At 39.7% G+C, this 18,466-nt stretch overlaps 1 protein-coding gene across 4 annotated transcripts in view; it reads left to right on the top strand.

The window, feature by feature from the left end:
* Window positions 1–10,086, top strand: part of LOC113033123 (DNA repair protein XRCC4) — a 38,799-nt gene extending 28,713 nt beyond the window's left edge. For all 4 annotated transcript variants that reach the window (XM_026186521.1, XM_026186520.1, XM_026186518.1 and 1 more), the window contains 5 exons: window positions 3,800–3,966; window positions 4,436–4,600; window positions 5,527–5,624; window positions 7,754–7,884; window positions 9,293–10,086. In XM_026186521.1, the coding sequence (XP_026042306.1) occupies window positions 3,800–3,966; window positions 4,436–4,600; window positions 5,527–5,624; window positions 7,754–7,881 (558 nt within the window). In that variant the 3' untranslated portion in view covers window positions 7,882–7,884; window positions 9,293–10,086. The remainder of the gene's footprint in view (window positions 1–3,799; window positions 3,967–4,435; window positions 4,601–5,526; window positions 5,625–7,753; window positions 7,885–9,292) is intronic.
* Window positions 10,087–18,466: the final 8,380 nt, after the last annotated feature.

Here is an 18,466-nt window from a genome sequence, read left to right on the forward strand (position 1 = left end):
TGGTTAGGAAGATTTGTGAGTCCGTGTCTAAAACATCGAAGATAAAGTTCAGCATTATTATAGATTGAGAGAAAATCTAGGGGACAACATTCTTCAGCATAACATAACACAACATAAAAATATTAGATTACTCAACAGAGCCTTTATATTATCTGTTATCATGGAGCTGATGTATTGCGGGAGCCTTTCCTCTAGAGTGCAAGTCAAGGAGGGGTTTGATCTTTTCTCAAACTTCCCTTCTGTCTTTACTTGCTGTCAGTTATCTGGGCTTTGAATGATGTTTTCAAACTCTTCTTTTTCCACATCACAATCAATAATATGCACGTACAATTGTTTGAACTGATGATCTTGGAATCTGCAGTTGTTAAAGATCAACTCTTGTAAGCTTCTGGAATCGCCTACCAAAGCCCCGACTGTATGTTTATTGAAAATGTGTGTACTAGGCTTAAAGACTGGGCCAATGCCAGGAAACAAACCCATTTAACTGAAGTTTACTAATTCTGCCAAGAATAGTGATCAAACATCCAGCCAGAATTATGCCAGAAACTTGTTGATGGCTATCAAAAGCATTGAAAATGTATCCTGTACATTCATTCTACCCTGAAAAAGGAACCAATAAATCATGAAAAGCCCCAAATTACCATGACATTTATTCCCATGATGCCCATTAGTGTAAAATTTTGACCACGTCTGCATGTACCTTGTCATACTATACAAGTTGGTACATCGTCACAGTGGCTCTTTATCACTTCCCTCTGTTAACATTCACATTTTGCAGAAAAATTCCCATTCTTACTCTATCTACACACATCTCACTGTTTGATCTTAACAGTGGACTTTAACTTGCACAATAACTGAATCACAGCTATGTCAACTTGTTGATAAATTCTAATGCTCACACAAGTTCCCCCTGCTAGAAGAGGCTGCACTGGATCACCGGTGTTGCTCCACTTTTTTATGAGTTCTTGGGAATAGTATCCGGGTGGTCTTCTCTGAGTCCTGATTCCATTTGTTGTGATCAGCCTGAGCACTGTCGACATGGACGCTGACGAAGCTGAACTTAAGCATTACAGTTTCACTCCCAAAACTTGTGCAAGTTAAATAATTATCACTGTATAATAAATGTATTGCCAAATGATATTAAAAGAGCTCCTTGTGTGTGACAGTCACCAGTAATACAGAATACAAGTGTAAAGTTGAACAAGATTTTGAAATCTAATCATTTAATAATGCTTTAATTTAATAGTGCAGTCACAGAACCAGATGGTTTGACAGTGCTTGAGTTTATGCCAGCCATCGCAGCACAAGAGGGAGGGTCCACCCTGGAGAACTGTCGTCAGGCCATCGCAGGCAGAAAACAGCTGTGCGTTAACATGGTCTGGAAATCAGCATCTACCAGACCATGCAGACACCAGAGGAGAGCAGTGTGCCAAGTGTAAACTGGCAAAGCTTATAACAATCCGAACAAATTACCAAATAAGACGCAGGCGGGGTAAATGGAACTCCATGCCTACACTCAGCTGGCTTACATGGCTTGATTACTGCTGCCACGGATTTTTTGGTAGTCATCAATCTCCCTGTAGTCTTTTCCATATTTGTGAAGTTTTGCACACTGATGGAGCCTTGATATGGATGTACAGAGACAAACACCCTTCCAAGTCCAAGGCCCAAAACTGAGAAAAATGTAGTGTTTTGGGGCCATTTTATGTCAGTGTTATGTTAGACTATATGAAGCATAATTTTGCATAACATTAAATGATGTTCTGTTTGTCTTTGAATAAGGAAATATTCTACTGTTGTTATTGATAGGCGATACACGCTGGAGCCGATTTATATTTAAGTGATATTTCACTGGGGTGTACTCACTGATGTTCCTGTCATGTTTAATGTATAACGTCTGTGTTTTGGTCATTTTATGAAAGGGCCTCTGCTTTGATGTTGTACTTCCTGCTTTAAAAAGTAGTCCAGAGGGTTTGACTACAAAGTGAGATGGGTCAGCGAGGAAAGTTGAGTACACTCTTGTTTGCATGCATTCATGTTCAGATGGTCAAGCAGAAAATGTAAGAGTTTTAGTGTTTAGTCATAAACAGCTGCAGTTTTTTTTTACACTGCTGGAATTACAGCTACTAGGTCACGGATCGGAAAACTGATCAGTTTCATTTGTAAGCAATTTACCACCCAGAATTAAATCAAGCAACAGAATTCATTTCACTTTGGTTTGGCAACAAACTAAAGCAATTCCTACGTGTTCTTGGAACATGTAACAATGGGACAGAGTCAAAGCTCATCACACTGCGTGCTATTAAGCGTTTATTATTATTATTATTATAAATCAATGTTTTTCTGCCGCATTAGGCCTGGTTGCTCGCCTTATTTGCAGCACCAGTCAAACAATGCGTTATAATTAATGTGAGTGCACATGGAGCCTAACAAAGAAACTCCAGGTTAGCAAAGAAAGCTGATAACTACCATCTTGATGGCACTTTCTTCTGACTGGGATCTTAGGTTTTCTCAAGCTAGCCGAACATGCTTTGTAGAACACGCCTAGTTTGCCCTGTTCCTATAAAATGTCTTTGTTATTGTCAGAGTTTTGTAACAGCCATTAACAGTTAGTGTTCAAGGCCCTAAGAGACCACATTCAACCACTACTGAACACAGAGTACAGCTGGTGCTGATGGGAGTGTGAAATACTTCCATGGAAGAAGAGAAAAGAGAAGACGGAAAGTTTTGAAACTGAACGAAAGGCACCAGGGCACAGTAGTGCTTAGGATATAAAACTGGGGGCAATATGAAGCCACTGTCTGCTCAGTAACACATGTTCAGGTTCAACAGAAAAGGAGAAAACAGGTGTGTAGCCTGCCAGGACAGAATCAGCCCAGGACAAAAATGACAAGTATTTTATGAGAGCTTTTGAAGATGGTGGCTTTATTGCAGTGGGTCTGCGACCTCACGCAGCTAAGTGAAGATTTAACACCTCATTACCTTCTGGTTTTTCAGTTCTTTATGAGGAGTACTTATGTGTTGGTGTGTAAATGGAAACATCTCCAAGGTAACAAGCAAAGATAATACAGCTATATGATATGAACCGTATTAAACATGGTTTCTATTGTTAATTAGGATAACATTTTCCTCTTTAAAAAAACGACACATCACCTAAAAGTTAGAATTTCTCGATTTCTTTGCTCACTGCTTTTTGCCTCAGCCCTGGCCTGTGACTAAGAGCCAAGATGCAATCCAAATGAGGAATGTTTTATTACATATGAAGCCTGCCTGCGATTCCAAAGACTCACCGACAAAAACCAACAGAGAGGAAACTTTGCTCTCCCCTCGCATACTTTGCAGGTCACCAGTGAATTCATCTTCTGTTTCTCCCAGACAGAAGGACACTCCTCATCACCTGAAAAAAACTCTCCTGCTTCAGAGAAAATCTTATGTAATATTTGTGGTACGTTGTACTGTAGACTCATTGTAATGATAGAAGTGTGAAGCTTACTCATTTTTCACAGTGAACTGATTCTGGAAGCTAGTGATGGATCATTTTCGTAGTCATGATTTTGATGCCAGATGCGACTTTCTCAGGTCACTCCTAACTTCTAGCAGAGGATCCCCAGGTACTTCAGAGGTAGTTGTAAACCTGTCCTGTTTGTTGGTTGCCCTCAAAGGGAGGCAAGTGGAAGTTACTTCTCAGTGCAGAGGAAGAAAGACTGAGTCTATCTTCTCCAATGCCTTGCAAACCAAACTTTGTCTTGCTGTCTCATTTCACTTTCTGTCGCTGAGCTTCTTTTCCTCCTTGTTTCAGGTGCACTTGGGCTCTGTGGAGCTCCAGCCATCTCCAGACCCTCTGGAGCTGACCTGTGAGATGATTGGACAGTCCCTAAAGCGCAGCACAGATCTGGAGACAGAAAACTCGCGATTGTTGGAGCAAAACTGTAAATTGAAGCAGGATCACCAGCGAATACTCGGACAGTAAGGATAATGAGAGAAATAATTCAACAGAATCTCATAATTTTCTTAAGATGTTCTGGGCTGGTATTTATTGTTGATTGCTTCGTCTGCATGCACACTCCTTTTTCTCTTTAAGTTGCCAGCTTGTTTATATCCACAAAAATCACCCAGTATGACATCATCACTGGTCGCCCATCTGAGAATATTGTGGGATCCACCCATTATTGCGAGCTGGGTTTGTAATTTCTCGGAAATTACTTCAAGTGATTCACATGTCTTCAATTTTATTAATGCCTGGCATGTAAAATTAAAATAAAATGTGCTGTTGTTTATTCGCTTGTTGATTTCTCTCCAGAGTACAGCATGAGGTTCACACAGGACTTTTGGGATTAGCGTCATTCACCTTTGCAAATTACTATCAGATAGCCGACAAGAGCATGAAACCTCCACGCAGAATATTGTTGTCATATGAATGTGTTTTTCTCACCAGGCTCAAGCATCAGGTTCAGAAAAAGGAAGCGTTAGAGAGGGAAATGTACTCACGTTTTGTCATGGTGCTGAACGAGAAGAAGGCCAAGATCAGAGGTCTGCAGGAGGCTGTCAAAAGGCTTCGAAACTCGGACGACCATCCGAGCGACGAGGAGGGTGTACAAAGGTCTGCTTCGAGTGCTGTTATAGTGTTATCTGCCTTAAAAGTCCAATTTAAGGACAGAAACAACTGAATGTTGTATGTTATGTCCATAGAAGGGTTTTACCTGTGTATCAACTAATGTCCTAAAATGCACATTTGAATAGAGGCAACTAAAAAGCTATTCGTAGAATTTTGACGATTGGTTTTGAATAAGCCACAGTTCATTTAACTTTTAATCTAAGATGGACAAAAACAGACATCCTTTTTTAAATTTCAGAAACAAGTATCATCAGGTGATTGTTTAAAATAATAATCATTCATTCTAAAACAAAATGTTAATTTTCTATTGATTGACAGGTTTTTGTACATTCAGTCAATTTCTGTAGTTACACGTTAACCAGTAACAAGTAGGTCCTAGTCTGGTAATGTCCAGTAAAGTTTTCAGTCAGTTTAAAATGATTTCACCCTTTGATTTTCAGTGGAGCAGCCTTCACCTGAAAGGGGTACTCTCCCTGTGCGCTGTGTTGTAAATACGTGGAATTATGTATTTAGATTTTGGCCAAACATAGAATCAATCAAAACGTTCCTGTCTTTTGTTTTACATCCACATTGCAAGTTTTGTTTTCTAAGAAACTCAACAAAATGCTGTCAGAGCCACATGTGTGCTTGCCACACCTCTGGCTTTGGCTGACTTGTTTTTAGTCAGGCTTGTTAAATAGCTTTCATCATTACAGGCCACTACAGGGTGCAGAGCATGGAAGATTTTACTCATAGTTTCTGCTCACACTGTCCTTTGTGGTCAGTAATATTTAACAGTGAAAGACGAGTACTCAAAAGCAGAGTAAAATGAGATACTCTGCTGTAGTTTCTAAAGCATATCCACTTGTCTGACTCAGGATTCAGTTTGTGGGCGTTACAGGAAACACTTCGTCTTCTGTAAATTCTTTCAGTGACAATCTCACAACTCAAGGTGAAGGCAGTCCGGACAGAGGAGAGGAGACCAGTCAGAGCATCCAACCCTCTCTGGAGCCAACTATCCTCATTACAGGTGTGTGTGTCTGTGTTTATGGGTGTGTTTGCTTGTGTCAGAGGGAACAACAGTCCCAATCAAAAGTGGTTTCCCCGAGGATGAGACTGCTGTACGCTCAACCTCTGAGTGACCAGTTATTCGCCACAACTACTGACACAGAATGCATAAAAATGTAATACAGTCACCAGACAACCACCAACCTTTCCTACTCACAGGGAGGTTAATGGGGTATGTAACAACATGGGGGAATGATCCATAGCCCAAATCCATCTTGCCCAATGCAATGGTTTTTCAGTATTCCAACAAGTATAAACAAGCTGTTTCAGCTTTTCTCAAAACAACCTTGTGTTCCAGTAGCTGCTCAAAAACACATGCAGCATGTCTTGGAGCAGGTTGTGCAAGTATTGAACATGGCAAATTTACACCCTTTCCCAGTATTCTGACGTAATAGGTCACGCTCTTATTTTCTAATGATGCGGACCAAAGTGAAGCCCTTGAGTTTTCGCTTTCCTCTCGCCGATTTTACTGTCCAATAAAGTTGACAGTTGAATGTAAGTGAGTACGTAAGCAAGGGGGTGAGGGGTTGAACATAAACTTAAAAGCACACATAAGCAGAGCGCATACCCTCTGGTCGAAGGGTTCTGGGAAACACTTGAGTCATAAACCCACACAAGTCTGTTGAGATTGCTTCAGCACTGCTGGCCATTAGGTGGTCTTCACCTTCCTGCGTCTCGCAGTGCTGGAGTAACGTCACACCTGAGTCATACCCCCCTGTACTGTAGTGCTGCAATCTACTGAGAAAACCTAGATCACTGTATCAATGGTTTTGTTTGTGGTTGCAGCCAAACTCAAACCACCCCGAGAGAATACAGTTGAAAAACACATTGATGTCGTTCAGCAGATTGTGTTGCTTGGCTCTTATTTTCTGTGCTCTCAATCGCAAACACATGCACATGCACCCTCTGCTCTGTGCTCTGTGTCCCGTCTTGGCTTCAGTGAAGATGGATGGAGGAGGTAGATTAGCCCGTGTGGGGCTTGGCTCACACAGTCGGTTGTTTGCGGCCCAAAAGAGTCTTATAATGCTTTCTTGTATTTTCAGCTTGTCAGTGACATCTCCAGGCTTTTACCTACATATGAATCTGTCTCTATTCTCAGCATTTTAACATTATGGGTGTGTTTCCAAAGTCTTTGGGCGTTTTTTTTCTTGGCCGAAAGCACAGTGGTGGAAAAAAGCCGTATGCTCGTGTCACTCTCTGCTAGCATTAGATTCGTAACCACAACAACCGATTAATTCATAGACACCTTTACGCCGATCCATGAACATGAAACATACACATAATGAAACACCTCACTGATATTACTCCAGGTGAGTCCACACACACGTGGCATCAGATCAAACATTTCCCCTGTTGACCTCTGTGCCTCAGGCTGTGTTTCCATGTTGAGCAGAGCTGGAGGCTCTCTTTGACCTCGAGTTTTAGCATCTGACACCATAGGAAGAATCGCTCACAATGAGATAACTTGAAGATAAGAGCGATAGAGACAGTAGGAGAATAAAGGGACGTTAAAGAAAAGCATGTCACCTGAGGGGCACACATGTGACTCCTGTGAGGGAAAGGAATAATGGGTCTCTAATACCAGCCTCCACACCTCCTTCATTAAGGTAACTGTAAATACTGAATCTGCAGTAACATTACCATTACAGTACTGAGTTTTAGCTCTTAATCAGTTCAGCCCAAGTATGTCTTTGTTCTTACGTGGTGCCTCAATCTGTCGATCTTTGCGTTTGAATGGGCTAGCAGCAGTGTTGAAGGGCAAACAGGTGTGTTTTTCCTTCTGTATATAAACTATTGTAGCGTGACCAAGATTGTTAGGAATGCCAGATCTTAATTACCGATAAAGATCACACCTCTGAAGGTGTGGAGTCCTCTGGGGTTAACAGTGGTAATCTGGGGTAATTTGCCCTGGAACTGCCAAAAATGCACCAAAAGTGACACTGACAGAGTATGAGTGTAAGCCATAAAGCTGAAGAATTTAGGCTTTTGCAATGTAGCCACCCATGTAATTCTAAAAAGAAATGAAATTAGACTCTAATAGCCTGTATGTTTCTCTGTACGTGAAGTATCAACAGTTTGTGCTCTTTGCAGGACGTAATCTGGTCTGGGAAGGGATCCCCGTTGACCGGACTTTTTCTGATGATGATGAAGATGAGCAACCAAAATGGAAGCGTAGGTTGCTTCACACCTCGAGCCCACGATCTTCTGAACAACTTTAAATTGTAGGTTTGTCAGAGAAATAATGCAGTTAATGGAGCAGCATATTTTATATCATAGTTGCTTAAAGTTAATTTTGTGTGGAACCGCTCTTTACATATAGTTGTAGTAAAAGGGAAAAAAAAGTGTAATTGTAAGAATTTGGATCTTAAATTTTAAGAAAATGTGCAGTTATATGTTGCAGATTTTCAAGTAGTACCATGTAAAGATGGTGCCAACATGACACACAATGTCTCCGGTCCTGTGTCGGTTAATAAATAAGTTGTTCCATGTGACCCCAAATCAAAGTTTAACATCGATGCATGGAAATCATTTCAGGATTAAAGTTTTATTGCACTTTGAAACCTCTTAGCCTCAAGTTTTATTCAGCAGTTTTTTCCCCCCATTTGTAGGTTCTGTAAAACCACTACAGTGACAGATGTGGGTCGATCTACTGATTTTTTTTTATTCCCCGTTATTTCCATTTCACCCAATTAAGGAGGATTAAATCATCGTCTTGTCGTCATCATCTGTTTTAAAAAAAAAAAAAACACTTATGTGTAATTCCCAGCATCTAACTGTCTGTCTACTGAGGCCTGAACATTTTTTAGATGAAATATGTATTCTTATATTGCTGGTTATATTAATCCACAGAGGTATAAAGGAGTCCAGCCACTGACAGCAGCGGTCTTAGAAGTGGCCCTGGGCCACACATGCTATAGAGTAGCTGCTGTCTCCACCTAATAAATAGGATTAATTAAGAGGCATCATTTTATTTGCACTCATCAGTTGTGGAAAATGATTTTTAATGGTTTTTAACATTGTCGCTAAACATTTGAAAAAGTGAAATCTAGCATATCTTTTGTGGTTTCTCTGGCTGATGTGCTGCAGTAGAAAGAGCTGAGGTTGTTGGACTGCTGCCTATAAAGAGGCTCAGATTTATATTACATCCTGTATGCTACTAATGTAAAACAGCAGTGAGAAAAGCAACCTTCTCCAGACTTTGTCCACAGTGAGAAGAGGTGCAGATAAGTGAAATAAAATGTCACCTGATTACTGTTGGTGTTTTGGATTGCGTTGTCATAATAACATCAACTTCTCTGTGTTTTTATAAATCATAAAATATAGTTAATTTAATATATGATGCCTCTGTGGTAGCAGCACTTCTTTAACTCTACAAACATTAATAGTATCTGACAACTGCTTATATTTGTGTGTTGGCTAGCATTTGAGCTTCATACTTCACTCCTCCTCCTCTCACTTGTTGGGTTGAATATAAAGTTAATGTATTTCATTCTGCGTCATCACACTATATCGAACTGTATTTCTCTAGTACAGCTAAATATTACACAGAAAGCTATAAAATATAAATGTGATGCATGTTTTACTGGTTCAAACAATATTTGCTTCTTTTTCTCCATCTCTTGTTCTCAGCCTCCTTTTCAAGAAATAGATGGCGCCCGGGACTATTCACGAACATTTTAATGAGCAGGTTTTCTCTGCTTGCTATCTTGCTATGTGGCAGGCTAGTTCCAGCCACACACGACCAAAACAGCGACAGCCGGGCAGCAGTGTCCTGGAAGTGTCTCCAGATTATGATGCAAGGGTCTCTCCTAGATTGTGAAAGTGAATTCAGAAAGCCAGAGCACATCACAGCATCTGGATTGCTTTAACTGTGACAATTACCTACCACATCTCCTAAGAGACTAGTTGCTTTACAGTAAAGGGGTGAAAAGCAGTTACTGATACAATCATTTCCCAAATTCTGTGTTGCTGTAAAGATTTTTCCCAGATGTGTCAGTGGCCATGCGATAACAGCCACTTAACACTGTCTGGGACTATGTCAGGAACCAAAAGTGTTTCTGCTAATAAGCTGAAGAACTCGGTAGAGAATCTGGAGCACGACTACGGAAGCAATTTACGAAGAGTCTCACTTTTCCCTTAGCTTGAATTTGACTCCAGCTGTAGTCAGATCTCAGCTCAGTGTGAGAGTGAAGAAAAAGGGGGTCAACATGCTACACCCAGAAAAAAAGGGTGTCACAACCAGGGAACTATAACTGCTTTCTTAATGCTTAATGTCCTGCTGATGTTTTCCTCCCTCTTTCTATTATGAAAACAAACTCGAAACCGTCTCTTTCATTTTAACTTTCAAAACTAGCATTTTGCAAAAGATAATTTGGCCCTTAATTTTTTTTTCCCTCTTTTTCACGCAGCCTTTTATTGTGTAGATCAGGGGTGTCAAACTCAAATACACAGTGGGCCAAAATTCAAAACTGGAACAAGGTCGCGGGCTAACATTAATATTTATTGAAAAAAAATCTTCCTCCAGATTTAAGAATGAATCTCTTCTTATGGACTCAAACAAGTTTTGCTGAAAAACTGAATATGGAACGAGCAAAGCTTAATACTAAACAATATATATATTAGCTGTATAATACCAGTAGGCCAGCTCTAATAATAATTTGGTATGGCTTCGCGGGCCAAATGTAATTAGGCTGCGGGCCAAATTTGGCCCGCGGGCCAGAGTTTGACACCTATGGTGTAGATATTATGTGGCCCAAACTACCTGAGGGTTGATTTTCAGGTTAATGAGGTTATGTTGTCTTTAAGCTTCTTCACTTGCCCGCATTGTCCTTAACATCTGCTATCAGCTTTAGGTTCTTAGTTCATCGCCGTGTGTTTTCAATGAGACAGTAATGAAGCTTTGGATTATTTGACCCTTTACATCTGAATCCTGGACCTTCTTGCTGCTGCTTTTGATGATACCTTTATGTCTGTTGAAAACCACAGGTGGCCACCGGGATTATCCCGCTATATGTTCTTGGTGGTTTTAGTAATCCCCACTGGAATGTCACACTGTCTGTTTACATCTCATCAATAAAGTATTCTGAAAGCAAAACAAAGAAGAGTATCAAAGGTTAATTTACAGATGAATGCATGACAACGTGCGATGGACAATGAGCTTACGCTGAAAAGGAGACAGTGCTGAATATTTAAGGGATTTCCTTTATTACAATGCGTACCGGTAGTTGTTTGATTCAAAATGCTCCAAAGCAAGATCTCGTTCTGTTTTTGGAATAAAAGCTGATAATTCGTTTTTAATTTGGTAAAACCTGCTGTAAATGTGCACATTTAATGTCTAAATATGTGGGTTTTTTTATTTGATTTTAAATATTTACTGTAATTTAAACACATAAAGGAGATTTATTTTTCAAATGTTAAAAATGTATGTAAAATACCTCTGAAGAAAATGTATGTTAACATCATTATTAAAAATTTTGCATTTCAACGTGGTTGTCTTTTTGTATTTTCTGACTTATATATCATTGAATAGGACACAAATAAGCATGTTTTATTTGATTGTGTGGTTAATACTTTATAACAGGGTTAGACAGTTTATTTTCCCAGTGAGCCACATGAATAACTGGGACTGTTGTTGTGAATTGAGCCCTCCACAACAGTCCCAGTGTCACGGTCAAACAGGCAGGACCCAAGTGCAGAACTGAATCGTACGATGAAAGGGAAGTTTATTTACATGTCGACACCAGGTCAGATATATACATATATACAGTGAAGAGAGTTAGAGGGGCTCCAGGGAAGTCCAGGTGAAGGGAAACACATCCAACACTCCTCTTCACACGATCAGTGATTCACTCATCCGAAGCTCACAACTCACTGTGGTCGACTCTCACTCACAGTTTCTCGACAGGGTCCGAAGGAAAACAGGAAGGGGTCCAGGAAGGTCTGTACACAGACAGCAAACACACGTTAGGAAACCAGGGAAACACATTCAGAGAAAACAGGAACCACAAAGAGAGCCGGGACTACACTAACTGAAGTAAAACGATCCAGCGAAGAACATCACCCAGGCGCCGCCTTAAGTAGTAGCAGGTTAATCAAGGATGATGGGCAGCTGGTGAGTCAATTTGCAACCAGGCGTGTTGGCCAAGGTCGAAACCTGGAACCAAGTAATGCCCAGGCGGGGAGGAGCCAGGAGACAAGGGAGAGAAACAAAAACGCGGACCAGCTTCTCATGTTGCCCCTTGGGAAAATTATTTGCACATTCCCGCTTTATAACTTTCTTTAATAAATTGATATAATTCAAATAGAATAATAAATGCTGCTTGTTATTTATCATTAGCTGGTTTCATAATAGGTTTGGTTTGGTCTATAAGGCTATTATAAAGTTAAAACTGATGATTGTATTATTTGTTTAAAGAGAGGATAAGCAGGCAGGTGGGTTGTCTGCACTGGTGTGTCTGTGGTCTAAATCATCATTTCACCAACAGGTTAGTTTGAGGTACTGAAGACGATTTTCTTAGATTTAGGCATCTAAAACTACCTGATTAGGTTTAGTCACCACCAATGGGTCAGTTTAGACACTTAAAGCACTTTTATTTGATTAAGGCATCTGACACAAATTACTTGGTTAAGTAAAGATTGTGGTTTGGACACTTTACATAGAAAAAAATATGCTTAAGTTTACCTGGCGTGTTTAAGTCTGATGAGAAGTGATTTGTCACAGTGTTAGGTGTGAGGACTGGTATCATGACACTTTGTTCAAATCACACAGATGACACAAACTTTAAAAAAAAAAGGCAGTATTTAACACCCTCAGAATGACGCCTGACTGATTAGTAATGAAACCTTTTCTTCAAAATGACAACAGTCATTAGCAAATGCATAGTATTACATGTTATCAGCTTTTTCCTTGTAATTTAATCTGGCAAGTCAAAACAGAAAATTTCTGCTTAACATTATCCCCGCCAGTGACGAACTTTTCCAGCAATCAGTGTTTTCACATCATGCGGTAGTGTTGAAAACATAACTTCCTGGTCGTTGGTCATGTATATATATTCATAGAACAAAAATATTCTGGGAGGTCTTGAATAAGTTGGCAGGGAAAAGATAAAAAACAAAACATGGAAAAAGTGATGTACAATCACTAATGAAAAATGAAGAACTCTATTAGAATACACGTCATACATGTGGTAGTAGTGGTACATGTATATATGTATAACTCACATATATAGCAGGGACATTAAAACTAGTTTAATTATGAGAGCAAAAAGGTTGATCTATGATGTTGCTAAACAGTGGTAAACACATAAACACATCAACTTCAGTGTGTAACAGAAGTTCATACTTAACAAATAATTTAGATGGATTCACAAACCAATCAGTTTTCATAGAATAACCAACCATACGATTACTGCAGGCTTTACTGCAGGCTAACTTGCTAATTTCTTCAATTCAATTTTGAAAAACAAAATATTATTAAGGAACCTTTTATCTTTAATATTATTTTTAGGGCTTGCTGAGATCAACCGACTTCTTGTTCAATGCATCGTTTTGTGTTACTGAAGGAATAACTTTTGAATTAAATTGTTTCAACTTCACGAGATTCTCACTATGTACATCAGTGGACTGGTGTTAAAAGGGTTAACACTGTTTGTGAGATAGAAACGATGGCCATGCAAGTCTGAAATGATGTCTTTAGTCACTTGCTTATCATCGTTATTCACTTAGAGTGCACCTGTAGAGTTCCCATTATCCAGGGAAGTGACAGGAGTCTTCCTGGTTTCCCGCCACAAAGCTTCAGGGAGACAGAGTGGTCTTTGTCCGTCATCTGCCTGTGCTGGGCTCTCACTATTCACCATCCTACACTATAATATATGAAACAACTTCACACTACATAAGCATAAACTTACTATTATATCTAATTTGCAAAACGTTATCCCTGAATAAACTAAAAAAAAATAATGCTTACACTTTATTTATGATACAGACATGCTGCACCAGCTGATTCTTGCACAACCCCATTTCTGAAAAGGCAAGGATGCTGTGTAAAAATGTAACAATGTGTAAACCCTATAAACCCACATTTTATTTACAATAGATCACAGAAAACATATCACATGTTTAAACTGAGGCATTTTATTTTTTCATGAAAAATATTTGCTAATTTTGAAAACGGGCAGGATTCTGTCATGGAAATCACTGGATGGGCTCAGAAACACATCCAGATGTAATCGTGAACACAGTTCACTGTGATATACACAAATGTAAGATGATGATGCTCTATTAAACAAAAAATGGGGCCATGTGTGAACACAATCCAGAAACAGTGCCCTCTTAGTCTCCAGGCTAAAGAGGGACCATCCAACTTGTTTTCAGCGCTCAGTGCAAAAAGTTGCATCTCTGTTAGTGCCTATTGAAACGTACCATCAATGCTAAAAGATGTACAAAGATTTTAGAGCTGCATGCATCTACTCTAACAACATGACTTCATAATAGAAGAACTCTTTCACCAACTGGAAACATTTGGAGTATCATAAAATGGAAAAACTTAAATAAAGACGACCCGGGAGTGTTGTGCAGCTAGAATGCTATATTAGACGATATTGGGATAACGCTCCTCTCCCAGAAGTGTAGCAGCTGGTTTCCTCAGTTGCCAGATGTTTACAGACTGCTGTTTAAAGAAGACAGTATGCTACAGATTGATAAACATGGTCCTGTACCAACTTTATTGGGACATGTTGCAGCCATCAAACTCTAAGTGACCTTGATTTGTTTTTTGTGTTCTATTGTGAATAAATATGAGTTTCTGACGTTTCATTCCGTTTTTTATTTGCATTTTACACAGTGTATTTTTTTTTTTTGGGGGGGGGGGGGGGGGGGGGCGCTGTAATATAAATTTCTATATACTTTTTACAGTGAATTAAATTGCTAGTGCAATAAATTATTTCTCCTGTTTTTTCCCCCTTTTTTCCTGAATAAAAAGTGTAGTCAGCTTTATTGGGGGAGACACGTCAGACTCAATTACCTGCTGCTGTTTTTGCTCACAGCGGGAAGTGCTGATGTTTCTGTGGGGGTGGGGCATATGAAAGTAAAGCAGAGGCCATGCTCTTTGAAAGCCTGCTTTCACACATGCACTGCAGCCCTAAACTTGCAGCCCTGCCCCCCACCCCTCTGAAGGAGGTCCACACGTCCAACACAGTCGACATTAAGCAGTTTACCTGCTGTCTGCGTGTGTCCAGTTGTGCCGATTTGGGTCAATGTGAGAATAAGAAAAGGAAGTTGACGGGTGAGTTCATAGTGAGGGGGCATCATGTGTCTGGGCTCCTGCGTGTTCCCAGGCAACCCCTTTGCATTGACTTAATAGAATATTTCCAGGACTGCGAATGAAAGTAACGCATCGTGAGAAAAGGCAACATCACATCAGGCGATGTCCTGATCTAAACGCACCGACACTGTCATCTCATGCGACCGTTTTCTAGAGTTTGATTGAAATATGTGAACACTGTGTTGAGGGCAGTTGCACCTTTGATGGCTTAAGACAGACTTACGCAGACTACCAGCATTTTTGAACACCTACTTTTCCAGGTAATAACTGAAATGTACATAGTGACATGTCTCAGTGTCATCTAAAATAAACATAGAAAGTAAATCTTAAAAAAAAAGCATAAATATGAAAAACAAACGGTATATTCAATCTAAGCTTAAACTTTAAAATCATTCAGCAGCTGAACACACAGTGTTGTTTGGAAAGTTTTGCCCTGCATTTGCAGAAGTTCCACCAAATCTTTCACACGTGTAAGATGCTTTGCAGTGCTGGTCTTCTCCTTCTCATTTTCTCACCATTATAATAGAAATACACAGTACAATTTTACCCTGGCAGTTACTTACATGTTTGCTTGTGTTATTCCCATGAATGTTAAAATTTTTTTTTATTTTATTTTACTTTATTGCTTAATTAACTTTATTGAAATACAAATTTCCATACAACATTTAGAGTTGAGTTGTCTCTCATTCGTGATGTTTTTTTGGCAGTAGAGCAGTATAGCCAGTGGCAAAGAGTACTCGCTTTGTTTCAACACAGTCATTAAAACAGCTTTTTGATAATCACGAATAATGAGGGCCTTCTCTTTGAGATGCTGGTGTGAACTGATTGGCCTCATTATTTGAATTAAACCAAATGTTCTTCAGGTTTGAAGAGGACTGTGGTTGAACATTAAGTGTGATAATGGCTACCTGCTGCAGAGTGTGCTTTGGGGAAGCCTTTTTTCTTTTCCCCACGTTGTGCAGTAGATATTTAAACTTTGCTCAAAAGGTGCCATATAAGGTCCTCTAAATATATTTTCTTTTTCTTTTTTTGCTGTTACTCATGCATAGGTAAAATCAGATGAGAAAGCAGCAACAGTGATGTTTCAACACAATTTCATATGCAAACTTAAAGATTTGTTTCATTTCAAATGTTTTATAATGTTTGCAAGTGTTTTCTATCACTGTCTTGTAGTTTCTTCATGTTCTCGCCTGACCTGATTCTACTTAGAAGTATACAGTGACTGCCAAGCGATCTTAAAAGTCATCTATACCACCCAAACATTTTAATGGGCGGCCAAAAAAGATTTGTTTTCCAGTTTTACCAAACCATTCTTTAAAACGGTAATTGGAACCAAGGAAACCAAAATGACTTTCTACAGTTGACTTGATTTTCTCTCATGACAGGGGAATGCATTATGTTATTATCTTAACTTCCTCTTGGTCAGAGACCAAAGAATTGCTGAGCTGCCCATACTGCCTTCTCTTGTGTAGGCTTAATTTCTGCCTGGCTTAATAACCGACTGTCTCACACGCCCATCTGTGTAGTGGCTAAAGTAAGAGTAAGAAACATAACTCCACTTGGAAGTTTACCATAAGGAGTCAATGACTGTTCACACAGTTAGTGAAAATATTTAGGATCACACAGTTTTAAAACACTTAGGATCTGAGTTGTCCAGCATGACACCAACATTTTTTTGAAACACTGCAATCTCAAGTGCCCAGAGGTCATGCATAGGCTGGGAAAGAATGGGGTTGGGGGATTAAAAGGTTTCCAGATTGCTGCATTATGTGAACTGCAATTGGCAAATATCTGTGATGCGGGGATGGTTTGTGTTCGATTATCATCCCCCTCTCTGGTTTTAACTCGCTTCTTATGTCTTTGTTCCACTGCCATCCATTCAGTGTAAGAAAAAGCGTGCCAGATGCAGCCATTCATAAAGTTCCAGTCTGCTGGGCTTCTTAAAATATCACCACAAGAACTTTATGTAAAGACTTGAGGTAAAGACATTCTTTTAGAAGCTGGAGCCAAGACAAAAAAACACAAAACTCAGTGTAGATCAGTGGTTTTCCCCAGAGGCAACAAATGTTACACAGAAGAGGAAATCTGTGTTTTCTCTCTGAGTGACTGACAGCTGGTCAGCTGTCCCAACGTGACTGACACCCTACTTGCTGAGTGACAACAGATTACTCCAAACAACTGTCATTATTCGGGCATTCTCACTGTTACTGTGCAGCTCTTTCTTTTATTTTTTTTTTTGCCTTTATATTTTTTAAAGATGTTAAGAAGTCATAGAAAGAAGTACTTGTGGTTAGCAGGGAACATTATTCCTTTTACATACCTACTCGGTTACAGGACCATGCAGAGCTGGAACCTATCCCAGCTGTCACACAACAAGTAGTTGCTAGTCCAACAGGGCTAACGCAGCGCGACCGACTGTTATTCATGCTCATATTCACACCTACAACAACATATTTAGAATTACTACTTAACCTAACATGCATGTATTTGGGCTGCGGTAGGAAGCTGGAGCACCCAGGGACAACTCATACAGGCACAGCGAGAACATACAACCCCCAAGCAGACAGGCCACAGCCAGCCAACAGGTCCAAACCATTAGGCTGTGATGCAACAGAGCTAAACACTGCATCACCACAGGAACTATTTTCTTTCTTCTGAGCCAGATCAGACAATATATTATTACACTTCTGGTTTAGCAGTATGAAAAGATAGGTGACCACAACAAAGTTTTTGCAAAAGTTAAGCTTATTACACAAAACCGCTTTTAGCATGAATATTGTGGTGGTTAACACATGTGAAAGCTGGTGCGCTTTCACCACCTTCACCATCCTGGACTTGAATGCACCAGTTCAAGACCAGGAAGGTGAAGGTGGAGCTGAAAGAGGATGGGAAGTATCGAACTACAAATATATCGTATATTTGAAGTTATATATCATATATTATTACAAATGATATCCAAGAGAAGAAATAAAGCCTATTTCTTTACTTTCTTCTTACTTCTTACACTTTGTTTTACATTCACACTATTTTGATTTGAAGAAATGCCATTGTAATCAATGTTTGCACTGCCACTTACATCACATGGCCTCTAAAGCTGTGGGGATAAGGTTTGGTTGTCTGGACTTCAAGGGATCAAGGTTCACTTTTGTCCAGAGCCAACTCCATTTACCCCACATTCTGCATTAAATAGTGGGTTCACAACCAAAAAACCAACACTCTGTCATTTTCCACTCCTGGTCACAGGTTTAACTTTTATCTGACACCTAAATTACAACCAGTTTTATGCCATTTTTTATTCTTTTTTTTTTTGCTTTCTTGAATAATGTGGTTGCCTTTGTGTGTGCCAGTTGAAGTCGTCCATCCATCTATTTTCTTATCCAAGTTACGGTCACACTGTGGAGCCAATACAAGCTATCACAGGACATGTGTACACCCAGGCCTGTCCAACACAGGGCTAAGACAGAGCGCATGTTCTCCCTGTA

The sequence above is a fragment of the Astatotilapia calliptera genome, chromosome 12 (assembly GCF_900246225.1).
Source record: "Astatotilapia calliptera chromosome 12, fAstCal1.2, whole genome shotgun sequence".
Classification (NCBI taxonomy): Eukaryota; Metazoa; Chordata; class Actinopteri; order Cichliformes; family Cichlidae; genus Astatotilapia; species Astatotilapia calliptera.